This window comes from Balaenoptera ricei, chromosome 9 (assembly GCF_028023285.1).
Source record: "Balaenoptera ricei isolate mBalRic1 chromosome 9, mBalRic1.hap2, whole genome shotgun sequence".
In the NCBI taxonomy this organism is placed as follows: Eukaryota; Metazoa; Chordata; class Mammalia; order Artiodactyla; family Balaenopteridae; genus Balaenoptera; species Balaenoptera ricei.
This window is the reverse complement of record NC_082647.1, coordinates 103,408,220-103,432,566: the sequence shown is the minus strand read 5'-3', so window position 1 is coordinate 103,432,566 and position 24,347 is coordinate 103,408,220. Positions and strand designations below refer to the sequence as shown.

Below are 24,347 nucleotides of genomic sequence, written 5' to 3'. Positions count from 1 at the left end.
TCATGATCCAAAATGTGCAAAAGACGTTTAAGTAAAAGTCAAAATATCTAGTTTATTCCAGTTGTTGATTTATTGGCTGTCTGTCTCCTTTTTATTTATTTTTTTGCCATTGGGTGAACAGAGGAGGCTATCAGGATGTATTATTTGCATTCATGTGATTGAGGCAGAAGCAGTACTTGAATACAAAAAAATATTGTGACTGATGCTGGAGCATATACAGGAAGTATAATAATAATTCTTACACATTTGTGTCCCTTTCTACTTTCACACGCATTATCTCATTGGAAACCCTTACAAATCCTGGGAGGTATGCGGCCTGGTTTTCCTATCACCATCCCACAGATGGGCTCAGACAATCCTCCTGGGCCTAAGGCCAGTTAGTGAGGGGAAGCTGGGACCACCACCCATGTATCCTGAGACCCCTGCTCTGTATGATGAGTCAGTGGTGAGTTGTTTTTTTTTTTTCCAAGCATGGTGGCGTAGAGAGAGAAATCGTAAAATGAATGGCTAAAAAGGACCTTCAGCCCCCTTTTATCTTCACTGCTTCTACCATAAAAGCTTAAGGCAGGGTCTGCTTTTGTGGAGTCTTTGAGATAAGCAACAAGTCCCAGGAAACAAATAGTGAATACCACCATCAATTCCCTTCAAAATTCTCCAGTTAAGCATTTGAATCTCAAAATGCTCTTCAGATCCTAACAGCTAATCATTCAATCACCTACGCTCTTCTTTCTGTCAGGATGCTCCGAGTCAACACAAGTGCACCCTGAGCTCCGAGGCGCTGCTGGCGGCCGGTGGGTGGGTGGGTGGGTGGGTGGAATCTCAGCTTACCTCACGAAGAACGGATTTGGGGATGCCACAGGGGTTTTCTTTCCTTTCTTTTTTTTCCCCCCCCTTTGTTTCCCCCCATGGGAACTCTGTTTTTTGGGTTACAGGTCCAGGTTGAGTACACTGAAAGGGAACAGATGGATGCAGGCTGGCCGGTTGAGAACAGAGGGAAAATAATTTTTTTCTGGTATGGGCCGCTGAAAATCAATCAGGGACAGAGACACTTTGTAGCTCAGGGAAAAGCACCACGTTGGAGTCCAGGCTCCAAGCCCGGGGTCTTTGTTTTTGTGTCCTTTATAAAGTAGCCCATGGGGACAGCAGGCTGTGTAGTGGGAGCTCCTACTTCCCAGATTTGGCCCCAAAGGGCAGATGAGTCCGGTGGAGAGAAAAACCCTGAACTTTCAAAAGCATCCTCCGGCGAGGGGGAGTTTCAGGGTTGGCCTGGGGAAATGTACAAGGAGTGGGCGAGCCAAGGAGGGGGGGTTGTGATCAGAGAGGCCTTAAAAGAAGAAAAAGGGAGCCCAAACTGGGAGCGGGGAGAAAAGGGAGCGGGAAAGGCGGGCTGGGAGGCGAGGGGAGCTGGGAGACGCTGCCGGGGCGCGCGGGGCGCGGGGCGCGGGGCGGCGGGGGCGTCCCGGCGGTGTGGCGAGCGCGGGCGGGGAGGGCGGCGGTGACCTCACGCCCGGGCCCCCTTCCCCTCGCCGGGTGGGTGGGGCCTCGGCGCGCCGAGCGGGCGCGGGGTCAAGGAGGGGGAAGAGGAGGAGCAGGCTTGAATGTGTCTGTGTGAGGATCGGGGAGGGGCGGAGGAGGCGGAGGGCGGGGAGGGAGCGCGCGCGTGGCTCGGGGCGCCCGGGCTCCCCCCCCGCCAGCCCCCGACCCCGGCCCGCGCCGCCTCTTCGCCACCGCCCGCGTCGCCGCTGGGACCCGCTGCGGGCGCGGGGACCCGGCGGGCGGGGAAGCGCGGGCACCCGGCGCGGCCTGCAGGGAGCGAGAAAGCAAAAGTAAGGCGAGCCGCACTCCTCCAAGTTTTCCCAACTTCGCCCCCTGCGGCGGCAGGCGTCCTGCTGCTCGGCGCGTCCCCACCGCGCCGCCAGAGAGGGGCCGAAAGAAAAGGGACGGGGCGGGGGCGGGGGAAGAGGGAGCACGAGCGAGAGCCGAGAGTCCGGCAACATCTGTTAAAACTTGGGGGAGGAGGAGCGCGGGGAGGAGGAGGAGGAAGAGGAGGAGAGGAGGGAAGGAGGGAGCGCGAGGGAGGGAAGCGCAGAGCCGAAGAACAACTTTTCCACCCGTGAGTAGCGCAGGCTGCGCGGGTCCGGGCGGGGGGCGCCTCCAAGCCCGCGCGGGTTTCCAGGCCGGGATGGGACCTTCTTCCAGAAAGTCGATTGGATGCCAGGAGGGGAGTGCGGTGGGGGCTTTCTTTCTTTCTCTTTCTCCTCCCTCCCGCGGGTGAACCAAATCAGAACTGTCACTCAGGGCCTGTGAGTCAGAAGGGATCGGATTACACGATCCCTGAAACCGATGCCGGAGCCGCACGAGCGGGCGGGAGCGGGCAGGGGCAGCGCCACCGCCACCGCCACCGCCGCCGGCGCGCTCGCACCCTCGCCCTCGCGCCCCCTCGCCACTCCGACCCGCCCTCCCCGCGCGCCCGGCGGCCGCCTGCGCCGCACCATGCCCGCCGCCGGCGTCCCCCGCGCCCTGCCCGGCCGCTCGCCGTAGCCCGAGCCGCCCGCGGCCGCGCGGAGCCCGGAGCTGCCCGCCCGCGCCCCGGACGCGGGTCTATGGGAAGTTCGGGGACTTGACAGCCGCCGCCGCCGCAGGTACGTCCCGCCCGAAGTTCTTTGTTTCACGGGGCTCCGCACCCGGGAGCCCGCTCCGGCGGCCGCGCCCGCGCGTCCGGGGCGACAAGGGGGGTCCCCGACGGGGGGGCTCGGGAGGAACTGAATATGGCTGTCTAAAGGCGCCCAGATTTCGGGAGCAGCGGGTAAGGCGTCGGAGCGAGTGTTCCCTTCGCCCCCTCCTGCTCCCCTTCCCAGCGTCTGACTCGGCGGCCATCCGGAGACGGACTGGAGAATTTCACCTCCCGAAGTTGGGGCGGGGTGGGGGGAGTGAAGAAGTTTGCAGCAGCCGCGGCGAAGGCGCCCCAAGCCCCCACTCCCCACGCCGAGGGCTTAAAGGAACTCCGCTAGCCCCCGGGGCCCCGGCGCCCGCCTTCGCACTGTTGCATCCCCCCCGGGGGGCCGGGCGCGGAAGTCGGCGGGCGGCGAGGTGGGTGCGCGCGGGGAGCGCCGCGGCGGGGGCTTCCTCCAGCCTGCGCTTCTCATCCGAGGGAGGCGCGCCTCCGTCCTGAGAGAGGAAAAGTGAAAGCTGTACCATCTGTGGATGATTTGGGATTCTTTCATTTCTTTTCTTTTCCAGGGACAGCATTAAAAAAAAAAAATAGAATAAAAGAAAGAAAAAAAGAAAACAAAAGAAAGAAAAGCACTAGAAACTGCAGGGAGTGAGCGGTGGAAGTTGGGCGGGGGGTAACCGTGGTCCCTGCAGCAGTCATTTAAGAGGCCGCATTTTCACCGAGCAGAGTTGGGTATGAATCACTCTGCAGGGGACAGTTACTTTTTGGAGTTGCATAGGGCACAGGGCCGGGAGGAGGTGGAGAGGGAATAAATATTTACCCAAACTTGGAGAGTTTGTGAAGCGACTTCTAAGCAGATTGCCAGATGCCGAAGCTCCACCGCACACCCAGGCCTTTTATCCTCCCCTGAACTTTGTGCTCACGTCCCTGATTACACCTCCTTTGGGAGATGCCATCCCGAGAGCAGCTGGACCCACGCTTCCCTTGCTGACCCCGTGTAGACAAGAGTATGAAGGAGGCATCCTCCCCGCAACTCCTCCCGCCCGCCCCCAGGGTCTCATCTCCCGGGTGTGCAGTCCCGAACAGACTCTGGCCTTGGGTACAGCGCTCGTGGCCCTCTGCCAGTTTATATGTACATATATTTATGTAAAACATTTTCTCCCAGCTCTCTGCCAGCTGTTCCACATTTTCCAGCTGCCATTTCAGTTTGAAATGATGGACTGTCCGCATCTCCAAGTAAAAGAGCCCTTTAGTCGGAGGTATGGAGGGTCGGCCGCTGTGCAGAGACCTGCGCAGTGTGCCATTTGCCGGACTGGTTCTAGAAAACATCTTCTGCTCTCCTTTATCTTTCTTCCTTCTTCTCCCCAGTTCGTCTCTGCAGAGCCCTTTGCTGGAAATTCGCGGTAATTAGGCTTTTCCCTCCCAATGTGATTTTGGACAGAATTGAGATGTTTTTGAGATCCCTGAAATAAGTGTATGGTGGAAATCAATTAACTTTTAAAAAGCGTTCCAGCGTGAGCGCCTTGGGCATGGCCGGTGTGGCCCTCTGCCATGGTCCTTTCTGTCTGTTTAAGGCAGGAACTATTCATGGTCCCCATGTTACACTTTTTGTGTTGTTTGAAGTCTTATTATATTATAGACGGAAATCTTCAAGAATTGGCCTAAAGTATTAATTTTGAGTATTTATGTAATTGCTCTGTAATTTGAATAGGTGCCTTATTGATTGATTCCTGTAATTATTTCATTTAGGTTTTAAATTAAAAATTAATAATGGTCTGACAGTTTCTTAATTACATGTGTCAAGATTATTTTGAAGGAGGAAAATGCTATGTTTCAAAGTAGTGAAATAACCACAGAATCGCTTCGTCTTTCTGAAGCAGAACAGTATTTCAGTTGAGGGGCTTTATTAAAGCAGTGGTGATTGGCTTTACAATGTAAACTGTGTGAAGTATCTAAAGAATTTGTTTATGTTAGGAAATATTGGTCTTAACCTGGTACACAAACACTTTGGCCAGTTGGACTATAGTCAGACCTGAAACAAACATGAACTAACATTTAAATTAGTTGTAATAGCATACTTATAGGGAGAAGAGGTTTATTTTATACTAAAAGCTATTTAATTAGAAACTGCCTGCCTAAGGGGAGATCCTTTCAGGGTATATGATTCTTGAAGTCAGCCTAGGGAAGCTTTGGTTTCAGATGCCTGAGTAGGTCCAATGTGAGAGGTGTCCAGTGAAATTTCACACACGCAGAAGCACTTTAAACGGTATAGATTGTATTGTTATGAAAAGCTAGTAGATTCAACTCAGATACCTACCACTTCCCGGTACCTTTAACATGTTTGTGTTCCTTGATCGAACCCTGACATAAACACATTTTTCCAGTATGTCGAAATTGCAAAGGACTACAGACAGAAATGAGAAAATTCAGTACTGATGAAAAATGACTCTGGTGAATTATTTCATTACTTATTTAATGAAAGAGTCATTAATTTATCAGTTTGATGCCCAAGCCTAAAAGTTGAACTTTCCTTTGTTTCTTGGCCAGTTTTCTTAATTACCTGCATGCTGTAAGGGTTTCAGACTTCCTCTGTGCTTTGCCATTTAGGGGTCCTTACAATCTATGTGAGGTATCCTGCTTACTGAGATTCCCCTTGCCCCCCTTTTTTAAGGATAGGGTTTGGGAGTTTACGAAAGGAAACAATTTAATGATCATTTTGCCGTGCACTCACTTATATGGAGACAGTAATGTATTAAGAAAAAAAAACCAGTCTTGAAGGAAACGTGAATCAGTGAGTCATGAAATCCTCAAGAAAACCTTAGTAATGGAATGTTAATGCTTTTAGACTATAGTAGATTATCTTAAAAGTCAGCCTTTTCTTCTTTATGCAATTGTTGTAAATCCCCAGCTAAAGAATTCTTTGAAGGAGGTTTTAGTTTTGCTGGCATCCATATTCTATAGTCGGTCTGATTTGTTTTGGAAGATTCAAGAAATTTTCTGCCAACTTATATCATGAGAGTCAATTAAAATGCTGACATGACTGTAGAAGAAATTGTGCGTGCATGTGTGTGTGTGTGTGTGTGTGTGTGTGTGTCTCTATTTCATTTGTTAAGCACAAGATTCCACTCTAATAATGACTTCAGGTTGTCTTTTCATTAAAGGCTACTAGAAGATGCTGCCCTTCACTTCCTGTTGTCATTTTTCCAGATGAAAATTGATTTGTTCTAGTTTCAAAGCAAATAAAGGGAGACAGAATAAACAACAACAGGGCAGGGGGAGCACCACAAACTTTTCTCAAGCACTTTCAGTGTATTTTTCATCTCTACTTGTATTTGATGGGCCTGTGAAATAGAGCTGTAGACTGGCGAAGACTTTAAATGAAATTTCACACTTTGATGATTTTTTTTTTTAACTTTGATATATTGACAGCAAAAGGAGCTGCAAAGCTTTTTTATAACTTGAGCAGTAACGCCAAGCAGCAGTCAAACGTCTCTGTGCATTTGTGTTTAACTGCAGAAGAAAAACATGTCCGTGGGCAGTAGAGGTTCTTATCAACCCCCTAATCCCAGATCCCAGCAAACCTTGAGGGCATGCCTCAGATCTTGCTGAAATCACTGTAGACTCTCACAGTTTGCAGATTAAATATGCTATGTGTTCCTGGCTCCAATAACAGGTTTATGAGCTCACTAAGCTTCCTGTTTTAAGATCCTTTTCTTAAGTTTTTAGAAGCTGTTAAAGGCAAATGCTTTAACAGTAAGTGGTACTTGTTAATTTAGAGACACTCTAGATATTTCATGCTCTCTTTCGAAATTGCCAAAATTATGATTTTTCCATCTAAGCGCTGGTTTTACAGGGTTATAAGGGAGGGGAGCCGTTGGGAAGAAATCGGATGTTAACTGGGTTGGCAAGTGTATTCGATTGCAAACCTTATGTGGTGTCTCAATTGTTTCAAGGCACTTTTCCTTCGCCTCGCCCCTTAAGCTTAGACTTTTTCCACTTGTAATTCTAAATGCAGTATATTTTAGTGCCACACTTCTTAGCTACTCATGACCACTTTCGGGTTTTTTTTTTTTTTTTTTCTTTAATGTGAAAGTGTTTTTTGTTCTGTGTGTGTATATTTCAACCCAACAAAACATCCCAGAAAATCTATGGCTCTCTAAAGAAACTGAATGAACGGGCCATTACCTAGTTAATAAGGTGGCATTGGAACATTCCAGTCCCCTCCTGAAAGGCAATATTGTGTTGAGCTCCACATATGCATCTGCAGTATCTGGAGTTGTGTCCTCACATTAGGGTGCTTTTGCATTTTGCATATGGAGTCATAATTAAAAAAGGAAAATACTCACATCATCGTCCAACGACATGTCACATAATTCCCAAGAGAACTCGAGCCAATTTTGTGCTTAAAGGTTATTCAATGAATGAAATTGTGAAAGCCCATTTGTCAAAGTACTGCATGGTTCCTGTTAGTTTTCAAGCCCCAAATTCATTGTCTGCCCGGCCGGCATCAGTCATCAGGGTATTAGCGCTGCCTTCAGGCCATGTGGCCCAGCACTTCTTCACACCATTATAGCCTTGAAAGTGTACTCTGCCGACTTGTAGAATTACTGCTCTGATTTCTGCTTGGCTGGGTTTGAGGTAAGTCCCCTCCCTACCTTCTAGCTGACTGTAATCCTTGCTTTCTTTTAAAGCTCCTTTCCAGAGATTTAGGGGAAAACTTTCTTAAGGGCCCTATTGGCATCACACTGTGGTTTCGTTGTGGCATGCAGTGTACATGTAAATTGTACCTGCAGTAAATTGGATTGATTGCTAGCCTCAAACAGCTAGTGGGCTTTTCTTTTCTTTACTTTTATTTTGGGGGGGGGTGATGGCATGTGTGTGTGTGTGTGTGTGTGTGTGTGTGTGTGTGTATGTGTATGTGACACAGGAGTATGTTTGAAACATCAGCATTTGTTGGTATATTTGGGTAATTTTTGTGCCACAAAATGAAATATAATGGGAGATAAGTGTCCTTTTATTTAAATCTCTGTCTCTTGGAGTACCTTCAGAAGGCAGTGTGACATCTTATTTGTTTATTTTCATGTGGAAATCTGCAGCTTTAGCTACTTGGACTTTTGGGGGAGATTGCATAAAACACCTAACAATATTCCAGAGTGCTGTACATTACAAACTATGGATTTTTACAAAAAGAGACTGAAAACTCACAGTTCAGATGAAAGCTAATTCTCAAATTGTTGTAAGGAAGGAATGAAGCAGTTAAACCAAATTCTCGATTTCAGCTTGTGGTATTTTAGAAAAGAATAATTCAGTCTCAAGGGAGTTACCTGTGTGTCGAGGAACCTCAGGCAGCAGCTCAAGAATGAAGCCTTAATGAACTAAGATGTATGGAAATCTGAATGGAGCGTGGACCAAGCCACGCCACTTCAGGACAACATCTGCTGTTTGAACTGTGAGATTCAAATGAAATTCCACACCAGGGCATTTCACTGGGAGGGTGCATCGTTCGGTATAGTTTGCATTGGTGGTTTTGTACATGATTGGTGGGCAGGGGCCAAAAAGTAAGACAGCTGAAGAATTCTGCAAAGTTTATAGGCTGAGTGGACCAGGGGGTAACTGTTACTGAATAAGCCCTGATTAAAAATCCTTAAATTATGAAAAATGTGCTTTTCAAATTGCAGTTAAGATTCAAGAATCCCCAGTTTAAAAATCGGGAGGTTGAAGTATGATGAACAGTACCAGACAAAAAAAAATAAGTACCTTTGGGAGATCTCCAGCTGATTTTAACACCCAGCGGATATAGGTCTCATATTTGTGATGGTTTAAAAGTATATTCCTCTTCATAGAACATGTATTCTACTCTCTTAAGCTTGATTGTAAAGGCACACCTGATTCTAGGAACCAAAAGTTATAGAAGTTCTCTAAGAAGGATTTTAAAATTTAGGGAGTTTTTTCTTCTGAAAATATGTGAAAACTCAATTCCTGTACACCTTAGGGAAGTGAGACAAGGGTCACCTTTAATCAGTCATGCTGTTTTCGTGATATACGTAGGTTTAAGGGAAATGCCGTTTCCATGAGCTTAGCGGATCTATAGACCGATAACTGACTTACAGATCTCCTTTTCTGTCTGAGGATTGTCCGTCTCCAGCAAGCCCACAGAAAGTCGGGGTGCCAGCTCATTCCTTCATGGCACCCGCTATGCAGGGCACTTCCTGCAAAGCCTAACCAAAGTACACCGAACTGGTGTTTCATAATTTTTGCAAAACTCAGAAACAGTAACAAGTATTAAATAGAGACCTTTACCCTTCAAATGTTTCTCATGAAGTCCTCCTGGCAGCAGAGGAAGTCAGAGTAGCTGATGATCTTTCCTTTTAAATACACATGGCAGAAAAGTAAAACTGGCACACAAAATGTAACTTGTGATTTTAACGCTAGTAGCAATGATGACTTCACGTCAAATATGCTTTTCAGTAGTTGAAGTTAAATATATGGGTTTCTTAAAAGTTGAGATGCAGTTAATCTACTGAAACCAAACTCAGTCCATAGCCAGGTAATTATTTCCCCTTAGAGTAATTCCATTCTCTTTTCGAGGGGCATCTGTCATGAATACTGTTTATCTGAGATTAGGAGCTTCAGAAACTGGGAAAGAAAGATCTGAAAACAATAGGCAGCAGATTTGGGGAACCCTCTAGGCTACGAAAGACCATTTTTGGCAGCTTGAACAGATAGGAGCTTTCTTACTTGCAGTTACGGCTTCAGGCTTTCCTAATTATGGGGTGGGGGGGGGGAAATCACATGTAAAGGTAAAATAATTGCACATTTAAAAATACTATAGTTAAAAATTCATGAAGATTTCATTAAGAACTTATGGAGTTGAGCTGGCAGGAAAGAAAGGCAGTGCCGGCAGGGGAGGGAGAGGAAGCCTTAGGAATCTTGGGAACTGGGAACTAACTGTTGGTGTGTCACAGAGGTTATGCATATCTAATTGACTTTAAGTTCAGAAAGGTATTTTGAGCACCAGGAAACATCAACATTACCAACCTATACGAGGTTTTCTATAAAGCATGATTACATGGAATCCACTGAAATGTTTCAAATTCCCTAAATTTCGCTCATGGAAACTCATGCTATTTCTCACTTCCAGAATTGCTCAGAAGTTAAAATCAGCATTAGTTTGTGCTTCTTGATTTAAAAAAAAAACTTTTCCTAGAGCAGTCATGTTCTTTAGGAACTGAGTTTTAATGCTGCAGGAAGGTATAACTATTTAATAGGAATTTTACCTAAACGGTTGCCCTCAGACTGGCGTCTTGAAGGAGCAGGTAATCTGCTAGTAAGTAATACAGTGTGAGAGAAATGTCACTTTTCAGTGTTATGGTGGCAGCTCCTTAGAAATCCTTACACAGGCTAGTTTTTCTGGATTTTTGAAATATTAGCATATTAGGAAGATCATTCAGCTTGTAAATATACGGGCAGGTGTAAGTAAAGGTACTTTCTCTGGAGGAAAGTCTTATTCCTCTTGAGCAAAGAGTTCCCTGGGTTGCAGAGAATCATTTCTCACTTAAGGCCTAATCGCCATGCTGTTCAAAGTGCTGCCCTTCCTCCTGGAATGCCTCTTTTTTCTGATCCCTCCTTGGCAATAGCTGTTTTAACCCATCAGAAACTGATCAGGTTGGCAGGAATCAGGCTTTTAACTTAGTTGTTTTAAATCTTTAAATGCATTAAGAAAAAAAAAGGAAAACCCAAATTCAGGCCACTGAAAAATAAACCAGCTGGATTAGGGAAATAAATGAAGTAGTCTGCTGTTCACAAAGGATGCATTATCAGTTTATAACTACTGTTTCATTTCACCTTCGATTAGAAAGTCGTTTTATACAGTTCAAACATCATTTCAAACGTTGGTTTTAGCCCTGGCGCTTCCTTTTGAACATTGTAAGGGTTTAACCCATCACGGAATCCTGCTTGTATGCGCATTCCCAGGGTTCACTGCAGAGATCTGCAAGGGGAAAGGCTGATTTTTGCACATGTTCCCAGAATTGTGATTTCTCACGCTCTCCATTTACTGTCTAAAGCCTCGTGGTTAAGGTTGAACTTTGGAACCCCACTGAGGGCCCTCCTCCCCGAGAGCCCATGAGATGGGTCTGTGCCTACGCCATTCACAACACCTCATCTATGTAGGGCAGCTGATGAACGAACAACATTTGGAACAGGGTTAAGAGCCGGTGAAGCAAGTTAGAAGTTTGGTGAAGTGACGCACACAGCCAGGGGTTTCCTGAAGACGTCAAGGGTTCCGCAGTGTTGTATTGTAGTGCCGCACAGAGGGTGTTGCCTTGCAAAGTGCCCGGACAGTTGCATCTCTCCGAATTCAGCCAGTGAAGCAGCTGTGTGACTGCATGCAGGGCGGCCACCGACCACTGTCTGCTGGAGATGCTGCCCAGTTGTGCCGAGAGTTTTCCAGTGCCCGGGGAGCCGGTGCCCGGGGTGATGCAGAGTGTACAGGGCTGCCCCTTGGGCGGCGGAGGCCCTGCGGGGTTCCGATCGTCCGGCCCCTGCTCTGCGCTTTCCGCGGGGACGCTGCCGGAGGGCGGATGCGAGCGGGGTCGGCCGATTCCGAGGAACCAGCGCTGCGCGGCCGGGCGCTCCGGGCTCGGGGCGCGGATCGGGAGCTGCGGCCGGGTCTGCCCGCGCCGGGGAGGGAGCAGACGGCGAGGCGGGCGCCCCGGGGCCGCCGCTGCACCGACTGCGACCGCGTGCGGGGAGCGGGGCCCGCACGGCGACGCCGGGATCCCGGGGGTGGGGCGGGGGGGAGGCGGCTGGGACGCGGGGACGCGGCCGAGGTGTGAAGACGCGGATCCTGGAACCGTGCGGGGAACAGAAGGGAAGCTGGCGTGGAAGCGCAGGATGCGAGCGCTCCCAGGCAGCACTGACCGCAGCCCACTGCTTACTAAACGGAAAAAGAAACACGCAAATGACAGCTTATCTTTGCAAAGATGAAAGTGCTTGTGTTTTTTGGTTTGGTTTTGTTTTTGTATTTTTTAATTGCAGCTCCAAGTGGCCACTCTAAGGAGAGGGCCACCTGAGGCTTTGCAGGGGTGGGGTGGGGGAGTGCTGTTTCCAATGCAGGTCTTGCCCCCTCCCCTCCATTTCTCCAAATTGGTGATAAATATTGCAGCTTTTCTTTGGCTGCCTTTCGAGTGGAGACATGCACTACAGCATCACCTGGTCAGTGGCTCCAGGATAGGATGTCTCGTTTGTTAGGAGGTTGATGCAAGTTCAGATTTATAATCTAGAAAGGAAAGACCCTCCTGTGGGCAGGTCACTAGTAGGAGAGGGATTAGTTTTAAAAGAGGGTCCGGAATTAATTGTGCCCTGGGTTTAGGCCTCGGGAAAATTACAGAAGGATCAGGGACAGCTGAATGGGGAAAAGCCATGACTGTTTGCTTTCAAGAAGGCGTTTTCATTCCTGCTTTTACCTATGAAACGTCAGGCTTTAGCAGGCCTATTAGAGCAGTTTTTCTTGGTTGCAGGGTTTTTTTTTGTTTTTGTTTTTTTCCCCATATACCCAAGCTGCTGGGACTCAAACATCAGCTACAAATAGTTTTTCTTTTTTCTCTTTTTTTTCATAAGCATATAAAGTCAAGGGGCATGCCAGCAAATCTTGCATGTAATGTTGCAGTGGTGAAAAGGATTGAGGGAGAACAGTTTGGCCCTGTAAGAAAAGGAGCAGGGTCTAAAAGTCTTATTTCATTCACATCTGAAAACCAGTGGCATGTTTTCCTCAGAGAAAGATCTTTGAAGTGAAGCAGAACTGAAAAGTTTTCCTTGAGAGTTACGTTCTAAATAAATTATACTTTATTATTTAAGAAACGCCAGGTTTTATAAGGAGTCCTATAGGCTACGGCCCTAGTAATGTATGTTTTAGGATTCCATCAGGAATTTTTACTGGTCACTTCTGTACTACCTCATGCTTTCCTGTATCAACTCAGGACTGAGTTTCCCAACTCGGCTGAATATTCTATGAAAAAATTGCCACCCCAGCTAGAAGCAGGCGCTCTTTTCTGCTCCCTAATTCTTGGTGCAGAGTTTTGCTGAGGTGTGAGAGTCTAGAATGTTAAAACTTTCTCCTTTAGGGCTTCCCTGGTGGCGCAGTGGTTAGGAATCCGCCTGCCAATGCAGGGGACATGGGTTCGAGCTCTGGTCCGGGAAGATCCCACATGCCGCAGAGCAACTAAGTCCGTGTGCCACAACTACTAAGCCCATGTGCCACAACTACTGAGCCCACATGCCTAGAGCCCGTGCTCCGCGACAAGAGAAGCCACCGCAATGAGAAGCCTGCGCACAGCAATGAAGACCCAACACAGCCAAAAGTAAATAAATTTATTTAAAAAACCCCCAACTTTCTCCTTTGTAACTGACAGGGACAAAGTTGGGTTTTTATCAGTAAAATAAGCTGAGATAATTTATAGGGATATACAGGAAGCAGATGTCTGCCTTGGCAAGTTGCCATTTTTATAGCCTTGTTCCAAGCATAAACCACACTTTTAAATAATTAGTTACTAACTAATGAGATCCAAAAATAAGTTGTCAAAATAGAAGAAGGGGGTAGACTTTTGAGTGACCAAGGGTCTATTTAAAAAAAAAATCCATTTTGAACAGGGGGTGGAGGGAGGAATTAGTGTTCTCCAAGACCATTAATTAGTGCGATTTCAATCAGCGCCTGGGGCTTTACCTCTTCTCACTGAGCCTCTCTCTGGTGATGAGTATTTGGAGGGTTTTTATTGCTTTGTTAAAATGAAGTCTTTTGCTTGGGGGAAAAACCAACAACTCCACAAAAACCAAGTTTGTCAAGGAGCTTTGGTGACTTGTCTCCTCACTGCTATTAATTAGTTCCCTCTCCTAAGGAAGAGACAAGAGTCCCATCTCTTCATGGTTTTTTTTTTTCTTTCCCCCCTCTGGTCCATTAGCTTGTTTCTGTGTCCAGTATTCGTAAACTCCATCCAGATTCGACCGGTAAAACTGTATTTGTGTTTTGAGGGAAACAATTATAGTAAGTGCCCCTTTTTCTCCAAAGTGGTTGAGAATGGAGTGTTTTGATTAATTAAATATTCCTATTAAAGTTTTTAGTTTTGATATAATTTGCCAGTTTACAAAGAAACACTGGCTCTAAAAGAAAAGAGATGTAGCTAAATCTATGGCAATTAAGATTTAAGACACTACTGAACTGTCTGGGTCATGGGATCATTGCTGGATCGCTTATTACTCAGTAAATATTCTTACAGGTATGAGGTGCTGGGTAGATAGCCCGGCCTTTGGAGTTTAGGGTCTGGAGGGGAAGACGGACATTCAACAAAGATTCCCGACCGATGCAGAGTTCATTATTGGGATAGGCTCTTTTGGGCTGTTGGAATTCAGTACTTCATTCATTAGTTCATCCAATCTGCCAAGACTTAAATGAGGACCACCTACAGTATGGGTACAGAGCAGCAAACAAAAAATATGTAGAGCAGTTGTCTGCGAGCTTCATTGAGACTGATAGTCACCAGTGCTGGTTCAAATAAAGGTTCCAGGGGCCACCTCAAAGACATCAGGGGTTGGACCTGCAACTCTGAATGTCTGCAAGCACTGAAACAAGGCTCATTCAGGTGGCTTTTGTACCACGCTGAGGAACAGTGCCATGGAATGGGTTGAATTGTTCTTGCGGCATGCTTTAAAAATGATATTTAAGTCAATTTGGGGGGATCATGCAAAAAATGTAAAGAAATCATTCTGAGATTGGTAAAGCTAGAAGGGCTGGTTGAGAATTTCTCCTTCAAGGGTTCTTTATCTGGTTTGGAGGGCCTGTGATCCCTTGGAAATCAAATGGACAATTTTTTGTGCGATTAAGGGGATTCTGGGGGGAGAGGGTCCGTAAGTTTTAACATATTCTTAAAGAGGACTGGACACCCCCCCACTCCCACCCCCAAGGTGAAGTCCCACTGTGTGACACTGTCATGTGACAGATGAGGAAACTGAGGCACTGGACAACTCCAGGGGGTGCCGATCAGGCCCTCCCCTGTGGACTTGTGTACGGTGGCAGCCTTGAGAAAAGAAGGTCTATATTCCTTCACTGTTGTGATCTATGGGGGCTCTTTGAGGGATGTTTCTGAATTCGGAGTGGATCTTATAATTGATATGTACATTTAACTTAGGGCGTCTTTTTGTCTTTTTTATTCTAGAAAAGCTGTTCTTAAATAACTTGTGTGTTTTACAATGAATGCCACTGGATAATCAAGGAAAAGAAATGGAAGTTACTGGAAGAGCTGGTGCTCCAGGGCCATGAGGCCTCTGGGCCTTCAGCTTTTCCAGTTACTTATCCCAGATTGCAGTTCCCTTGCAAGTTTGAGTTAAGGATGACTAAAAATCTTCCATCTGGTACTTTAACTCTTTTAGTCTGTGAAGCACTTGCTCGTTTTATTTCTCTAATCCTTGTTTTGATGGAACACGGTGGCCTCCGCTAAATGTAGAAAATAGGTGATTCCACAGAAGAAATGCCCACAATCTAGAGAGCTTGAGGGAAACATGGTAGAGAGGAGACTTGTCATCTTCTCTTGTATTCTTTGTAGGTGTAGATCATGACTGCCAAAAAAGAACATGAACCAAACGGAGTGAAAACTGATGAATGATGAGTTAGGGCGATTATCACATGAATGAAGCTGGTGAAAGACAGAGTAACTGCCCTTGCTTTTAGCTGAGTTTTAATATTTCTTAAGTGGTTCCAGCCTTTGCTGTGGGTGATCTTTTGCCTTTTCCTGTGGGATCCAGAGTGTGTTGTTCTGTCACCTTTGTTTGTTTTAAAAATGTAACTTAAATGAATGGAAATGTTCTACTGTTTTAAGAAAGCTTAAAGAGTATGGTTTTCCTGAAAGAATTAGGTTTAAGAGGCGTGTTGCGATTCACATATCTTGGTGAGGGAAGCAAAATCATTGACCAGAATGCTCTGATTCAGAATTTTGAGTTGGGCTTGGATGGGAGAAATTGTCGATCACTCTTTAAAACATCTAATTAATAACTAAAAAACTTCCCTGGCTTGGAAAGTTGTCTTACTGCCCCTTCTTAGAAAATCGGCCACCTTCTTATAAATGTCGGAGACATTTGTAGATGTGGCTTGAAGGAGTAATGTGACACTTGGATTTCTCGCCATAAACACAGCTGAAAATGGAGATATTCAGACCATTTAATAACAAATGCCCAGTAGGATTTTAGGAAAAGTCCCACATTATGGGCAAGTCCCTTTCTCCTCCTTTCGCACGTGTAGACAGAATTCTCCTGGCTTGTTACTAGAACTTTGAGGCCTTTTTGCAAGAAAGCCTGCGGGTAAGGGTCTTCCAGATTTTGAATTGGCTGATGCTCTGGGCACCTCCTCAGGTGACAGGTGAAGCGGCCTTCGGAATGGGATTTCCTTTTTCCCCTTCTTATTTGAAATTGATGGCGCTGCTGTTTTTTCAGGGGTTCCTGGTCGCCCAGAGCTGAAGTAATGAGAAGGCGTCATGGAGGCCCAGTCCCAGAGCTCCACGACCACTGAGAAGAAGAAAGTGGAGAATTCCATAGTGAAATGCTCCACTCGACCAGATGTCAGCGAGAAAGCCGTGGCCTCCAGCACCACTTCCAATGGTGAGCGGCCACGGGGATTACCAGCAGTCAAGCCTACAGTCCTTTTCTTTGCTCTGCATTCCTTGCGAGTTGAGCATTTGCACCTGGACCCGTGTTTGTTCTCTGAGAGCTGAAGAGCGCAGATGGAGGTGGAGGTCGGGGTGTGGGCTCGGGCTGGGCAGGCTTTAGCCATCTCTGTTTTGGCGCTGAAACTACACGTTTTCTTCCAAATTTGCTAATTCGAGATGTAAATGTGATAGGTTATTTATTATAGGAAGTTCCTGTTTTGGCATTTTGGAAATCATCTTGATGAGTCTGGCTGGGGTTCAAAATACTTTGCATTTCACATGGAAAGTCTCCACTCGTCGGGATAATTAGTTATCAGTTATTACAAAAGACACAAGAGTTGCCTTGTCCAAATTAGTGATAGGGTCCCCTCCAGACCCCAAACCCTAAAGGAGTCCGCTCTAAAGGATTTTAAAAGTTGTTAACGGTTGAGCCTCATCTAGTTTCTGAGTTGCAGGTTTTGCTGTTGGCGTATAGAAATTTAACGTCCTTAATTTGCGTTTAGAGATACAGAAAGCCAACTGTTTTATATGCTGTATGTTTTAATATTTTAAGCAAAGTGTTGAGAGGCATTTCAATTCAAGCATGGAGCACTGAAAATAAATTCCAGAGCCCCCTCTGGTAAAAACAGACTGAAGAAGTGAAGAGTAACCTTCACTTCCTTTCCCTGCCTTTCGGCTCTTGAAGGCCATCAGCGCCTTGGCTTTTTGTAGATTTCATAGCCACCCCTGGCCTCTGCGAATCGCTCTCCGCTTTGCCATGTGCCCTTAGGAAGAATGGGCTGGTCCCAGTCCTGGACGCTGCCTACCTGGGTACAAGGATTTGCATCTGCTGAGCTCCCTCCCTCCCTGTGCATTTATATTTTATTTATTCCAAAAAGATTTGACTAGGTTGATTTCCAATTCTTTACATACAATGGGAGAGTCAGAATCTGCTTTGGAAGGTAACAGCCCAGAAGTGTAGGCTGTGAGGGCAGACATGCACTAAAAAAGCTGCACCTTCCTGTCTGAACTGTGGCACTGCCTGGCCCTGCTCTCTGTGACCAACCTGGTGCACAGTGTGTGCCGCTCACTTTTCTCCTTCCCCGATGTCACCAGTGCGCACTGCTGGCTTGACCGGGCCAGGGGAGGGGGCTGGCATTAAACCTTTCGGCTAATGAGTCCCATTTTGAATGGATCCTTAAGGGAGATCTATTTATGTCTGAGTTAAAATAATGAATTTCCTTTACATACATACGAAACTATATTTCTCTCTTGATTCGTGGTCTTTCAAGTCAGGACTAGAGCTTATTTTAATAGAGCCAGATTTTTGCATTATTCCCGTGATGAGGTTTTAGAAGGCATATTTTCTCCTTAAAAAAGCATGCTGTGGCCCTTGTTTCTTTTCTCTGGAATTTGTAAAAATTAGACACGTCTCTTATTTCAGAAATAGAATCAGTCTATGCCATGTAGGTGATTTGGTCATTTTAATAGCAAATTTGTAGGAATAATCGCTTTCTGGATATCACGCTTCATGAAACATCCATGTTGGGTGATTTTTATAGCGGTGTGTGTGAGTGTGAGTGTGTGTGAATGAGTGAGCGTGTGTGTAAGTGTGTGCATGAGAACGGGCTGCACCACGTGGAGCCTCCATAAACCACTGTCCTTTCTGTGAATTTCAGCAGAGTAACAATAGCGATCTGTCCTTGTGAAGGTGCTGCCACTTTGGCGATTGCGGCCCCTGGACACATGCTGGGCAGGTTTTTGGTGCCGTTGCATTTGTCTGGAGCTACTCTGACCATGAGTTCTGCCCATTAACCTGCTTAGGGTGACCAGGAACAGAACGAACCTAATCAGCCCAGCAGCCAGGAAGCCACCGGGGATCAGTATCCAGGGAAGAAACAGTCATGGTTTATAAAAGTTAGTCCTTGAGTCCGAAATAACCACAGAACTGACTCCGAAACCGAATTCCATGGGCTTCCCACCCTGATCAGCCTGGGTCCTTGAAGCACCTCCTAAATGGGTGTAAGACATGTCCTATCTTGGGGCAAAACCTCATTAGTCAGGTTTGCAGGGCTCATGCGTGAATGATAGCTGTCCTAGAATCCTGTGAGCTCTGACCATTTTTTCAGTGTTCTATTTCTTGTAAGAGATTGACTCCTTTTTGTTTTGGAATAACATAAAGAGCCAACCAAATAAAGGAAAATGGAAGTGATGTTTTTGAAATATCAATGGCAATCCTGCTGGAAGATTCCAGGAAAACCAGCAAACAAGTTTAAAGATGGGAAAAATTGAGACAAAGGAAAATAAACTTTTTTCTTTGTGATTGCTTTACATAAGCAATGCTAATAATTGTAATGATTTATTTTTTTTACAAAGTCCTCTGCAGGATTCATCTAACTAGTTCAGAGCCTCTTGATGGCCCCAGGATCATGCTTAGGAGGGTGTGGAATGGCCCGAATTCTTTGTTCTGCCAGCTTCTACCTGGTGGCACGCTGCCCTTTGCTCTCAGCTCTGGTCACACAGCTAGTCTGGGGGCTTTGGTCTGTGGTTTGGTTTGGGTTTAAGAGCTGGTGTGGGCAGGCTTTCAAAGGTTGGTATACTGTCGTTGCTATGGTCATCCATCCGTCTGTCTATTCTGTCTGTCTCCCGTTCTGTCTTTTCTCTGCACACATTTCAGAAGTGCTTGGATACTTCCACTGAGGCTCTTCACAAAAAGGAAATGAAAATTACTTGGATCCTATAATAGGTAGTACCAATTGCTACTGTTCCCAGGGGGTTCTTAGGCTTTCCTTACAAAGTTCTGCAATTCAGAGACTTGTAAATGAACAATGAAAACTGAGTTTGGCACCAAGATATATTAGGGGTGTAACCTGTGTATTTCTTCTCCCGTCCACGATTTCAAGATTAAAATAAAACAAACAAAAACGTTTTGCTATTGACGCTGTGTTAGGTTGACTTAGTTAACTTTTCCAGCCATTATGTGCTGCAATTTGTTCCTGATTGTGAGCCTTCCAGCCAAACCATGCACATTCCTCTGCATGTCCTTACAGATCTGTTTTCTTACTTTTCTCAGCTGAGTATCTACTCCTAGAATAACAGTCATACAGAGTTTTGTTTAAACGCACACATACACGCGAACCAAAATGTATGGTTCAGAAACCTTGAACAACATTTTAAGGAAGGATTTGCCTTTTAACATTGAAATTTAAAATAACACAAGTGAAAAACTGTTCTAAATCTTCTATGGATAAAACACAGCCAAATTGATTTTTGTAACATTTAAGAACCTATATCAACATATGAAGCATTCAGTATACTTACTTCAGGAACCACAATGTTTGCTTCATGTGTTATAGTTTGATTTTAAGCTCTAGTGTTATTATTAAACATAAATGACAAAAGAGAAGACATTCAGTTTTCTGAATATTTGTTCAGTGCAATTGACATGTAAATGATCATTTTTGGCATCCAAGATGGTGTCTTTCACATATAAAGTGTGCATTCATATATTAGGTGTCATTGTTTACTTAAAAATCTCAAATCTGTTAATATGCTAGTACCTTAAGTAAAATGCCTTAATGATCTGTTTTTTTCAGGTATGGATTCATTACTTTCCAAGCTACATATTGTGTTTTGTAAATAATAGACATTTTTTAATCTAGGTGTTCCAATGTATTAAACATTCTCATTGTCCTATAAAATTTCCTTTAATGACTTGCAAATACTGACTTTTCAATGTGAAGTGTTTTATTTCATTTTTGGCCTATGATTTTTTTAAAAGGAGTAATCTGATATTTCTTATTAACGTACCACTCTGCTTTAAAAAAGAAAGCAGCTAATAATAAGCATATGTAGGTCCTGGTTTGGGGATCTTTTATCAGATCTGATAGTTATTGGGAACATACCTTAAAGTGATAGAAAGCAGAAATTATCTTAATGGTGATGCAATATGAAACCAAAGTTGATAGATTAATAATGGAGAGGAAGTTCCCTGTTCACTTTGATTCTTTCAAAAGGAGGGCTTGGTTCTCCTCTGCTTAAAAAAAAATTCTTTGAGGTTTCTAAGGGGAAAGTGTTGTGGTTTGCAAATATGTAGGAGATACTTTTTTTTTTTTTTAATTTTAACTTTTGGTCACTTCCTGGCCTTGTGATTTTCTTTCAAACTGTCCAATAACTCCTATGAGTGTTAATCAGGATATCTGTTGGTCTCCTGGCTGGGAATAAGATGGCTCAGAATTTTGTTAAGAGTTGGGAATTCATCAGCTGTTCACCACCAAGATCTCTTGTCTCTTTTTGTCCTTTTTTATGGTAAGAGTTTATGTACCTAATTCTTCTCAGAAGTGGGTGGACAGTTCACACCAGAAAGCCTGTAGGTTGTGAGTTTTAGGTTTCCTGTCCCTTTAGATGTTCAATCCTTTTTTTCTTGGCCACATCCCGTTTCCTAGCACATGACAGATGGACAGATGGATGGAAAGGACTTTCAGATAACGTAGTTTCACATTGTAGGGTGTTGGATAGGAGCACCCCTGGGGTTTGGATTGAAAGTTTGGGCTGAGTTCTGGCAACACCAAGGACTAGCTTGGTGCGTGTGGGCAAATTCACTTCTCAAAGTCTCAATTTCCTCAGCTGTTTAGCAAGATATTAATTAGACCCACTTCACAGGATCTTCAGGAGGATTAAGTGAGGCAATGCCTGTACCTTTCTGGTAGGACTGCACACAGTAAGAGCTTAGCAAAACACCAGCCATCGTTATTAAGACAAAGCATGAGGATGAGTTAAATGTTATGAATCCAAAACAAAACGATTGTGTTTTCTTGAAAATACACATAGGTTTTGAAATTAAGGGGAAAACGTTTGACAAAAGTAATTTTAAATTTGCTGGACTCTGTCTGAAAAATAGTTCAAGGTGTTTCACAAAGCCCCCAAATGACAGAGTTTACACATCTTAAGGAAGAACTATCAAAAAAAAAATTTTTTTTCTCTACCTTCCTTCTAAGCCAGAAAATAGGGAAGGCCATTTTGAGAAAATTTATTTTGATTTCTTTAACCTTGAAAACTACCATTGATTATATGTCTTAACATTAGAAACAGCATATGGTACATCCCTTTTCTTGAGTCTTTTTTTGGGGTAAACTGTTTCCTTTCAGGTTCGTGGTACCCATTTATAGGGTAGTTTGTGCTGCATTAAATTTTATGCTTTTTCAAAGAGCTTTCATGTTTTTAAGCCAACTAACTCATGGCAAATAATCTGATTCTCATAAGAGCTCTGACTCTTTTGAGCTCCGACTCTTTTGAGCTCCAAACTCATGTGTTCCTTTACCTGGTAACCTCTGTCTTCTTGTTTTGGCTGAGTGTATCAGCTTCCCTGTGGTCACCCAGGCTTGAAACCCCACAGTCACCTTTGACCCCTTCCAACCTCCGGCTTCCCGTGTCCTACCAGTTTTGAGGTCCTGGTAGATTTTCCTGTGTGATTATTCACCCACGTGTCCCTTTGGGCCACCCTACTGCACAGTGCTATTTCAGACCTCACTACCTCATGCCTAGACAGGTAAAGTGACCTTCTCTCCAATCGCTCGGCCCTGATTCATGGAGTTGCTCCTGCCCAATTAACCTTTTTACGGTTATGCCACACCCCTACTCTAGAACCTTCAGTGATTCCCAGCTACTTATAAAATAAAGTTCAAAATCCTTCGCTTAATATTGAGTTATCTTCCGAAATCAGACCCCAGTCTGCCTCTCCAATCTCTCCAATCTGATTAACTGCAACTATGCTTTCCCATCTATAACCTGTGCTTTAGCCAATTTGAAGGGCTCCTCGCCTTCATTCACACTGCTCCCCCATAGAATGACCTTTATTCTTAACATTGGTGCACGTTGCATGTTTACCTTCTTCTCAAATGTGACTCTGCCCTCCATCTCTTTCTCTTTCCATATAATCTTGTGTCCTTTGGGGAGCTACCTAATAACACTTGGTCTTGGGAGGCTTATTTTATTTATTACTATTTTAATCAATAGACTATGTTTTAGAGAAGTTTTGGATTTACAGAAAAATTGATCAGAAAGTACAGAGAGTTCTTATATACCCCTTCCCCCCTCCCAGTTTCCCCTATTATTAACATTTTGTAATGGTGTAATACGTTTGTTACAATTGAGGAAGTAATATGGATACACGATGATTAACTACAGTCCGTGGTTTCCGTGAGGGTTCATTCTTTGTGTTGTGTGTCCTATGGGTTTTGACAAATATATAATGTCCTGTAGCTGCCATTATAGACTAGTTGCACCCCTGAAATTTCCCTGTGCCCCATTTATTCATCCCTCCCACCTTCCACATAACACTTGAAACTTTTCGACATAGCACCTGGTTTGTCTTTTCCCTGCCTCCCCCTTGTCCTCCTTTAGTATTTTGGGCTTGGAGGGCCCCAGCCTACACAGTACACAGACCTGCCAGAACTTTCCTCGGCTCAGTGGAGCAGGGGGCATGTGCAGAACAGCAGTGGTGTGGATGCCAGGGTTCGACCCTGGCTCAGCCACTTTATCACTGTGTGATCTTGGGCTAATTACTTAACATCTCTGAGGCTGGCACAGTAAGTGCTCAAACATGGTAGCTATTTTTAGGAATAGTAATAGCCTCTTCTGGATAAAATCTGGCAGGATTTAATATAGTGACACTTTTCATCTCACTCCTTTCAACACAACATCATTTGTTAATAATCTGCATGGTTAAGCTTGAATCTGATTGAGAGAGTTAGAGGGTGTTGGCTTACAGAAAATCCTTAAAATGTGGTGGTCATCAGGACCTAGCTTAACAGACAAGGAGATGATAGGCGATGGGAGCAGGAAACAGTACCTCAAATCACTGATCTTGAAATTGGCACAAGTTGGACTTAAAGAATCAAATTATCAGGTCTACTCCTCATTCATAAATACGCCTTCACATTATGGGATGAAGTCAGTAATTCCGTGCAAATGGGCTTCCCTGAGGGCAGGGCCGCTCTTTTCTCTTGCATATAGCTATTGGATTTCTCCTCCTAAAGAACAATTCTTGGGTGCTCTGAGAAATCAGGAATAAGTCTCCATCCCTTCTTGTCCCAGTTTTCCAGACTTGGGAGTGAAAAGAAGCCACAGCGTTATGTGTTCAGCTTGTGGGAAGTTTCTGGGTTGCCCTGATTACTTGTGATCCAGTGATGTGAGTATTTCACATTTTCAGAGAGAAACTGGTCAGAATCGGAAACAGGAACCCAAGAGTTGAAACTCGGGGCCAAAATGGAACTTGTGGGAGGGCAGTGTCTCTCTGGGGAGGTATCTCGGTGGCCTTCTGCTGGGTACCACTTTGAGCCCCAACTTGGGGGGAGGGCTTTTGTTCCAGGGATGCTAGAGGGTGAGATCGGGAGCGTTGGGAACCACGAGGGTCCCAGGCGGAGAAAGAGGTGGGAGATGGTGAAAGCAAAACCCTTCCCGTTATCGTATTTACGTGGAAATCTTGCCAAATCCACCTGCTGTAATTTCTATTTTTAAAACTTTACATACAGCATCATTTACTTTTTTTTGGTGTACACTTCAGTGAGTTTTGACAGATCCATAAAGTTCTGTAATTACTACCACAGTTAAGGCACAGAACGAATGGTTCCAGGCCCTTCCTTGCCAAATTTTGACAGATACTTGTTTTTAAACTCAGTGTAGTAATAGTTACCTTATGAGTCACTGATAATAATAGAAAGCATTAGAACTGTAGAAGTTGCTTGATGTTACGGTTTTTTTGTTTTTAAAAAATCCGTGAGTTTTTAGATCCTGTTTGCTATACTCAGTTAGTTTTCTTTTCCTTTCTATCTAAATATTTCATATTGAATTGGTAGTAGAACTAATATGTTCTTAAAAACTGCCCAGAAACATATATCCTTCTGTCTCTGCCAGTCTGAGTCTTTTTTGAGTGTCCAATCAATGTATTGTTTCCTTTTAGGCCAGTTGAAGATGCCATTTTATACTTAAAACTACAAGGCAGT

General features: G+C 44.7%; 1 protein-coding gene across 1 annotated transcript in view; it reads left to right on the top strand.

The window, feature by feature from the left end:
* The first annotated feature begins 1,762 nt into the window (after positions 1-1,762).
* The window catches only part of GLI3 (GLI family zinc finger 3), a 284,678-nt gene continuing 262,093 nt past the window's right edge, over positions 1,763-24,347 (top strand). The window contains exons 1-2 of the mRNA XM_059934216.1: positions 1,763-1,826; positions 16,154-16,318. Of these exons, the coding sequence (XP_059790199.1) occupies positions 16,195-16,318 (124 nt within the window). The 5' untranslated portion in view covers positions 1,763-1,826; positions 16,154-16,194. The remainder of the gene's footprint in view (positions 1,827-16,153; positions 16,319-24,347) is intronic.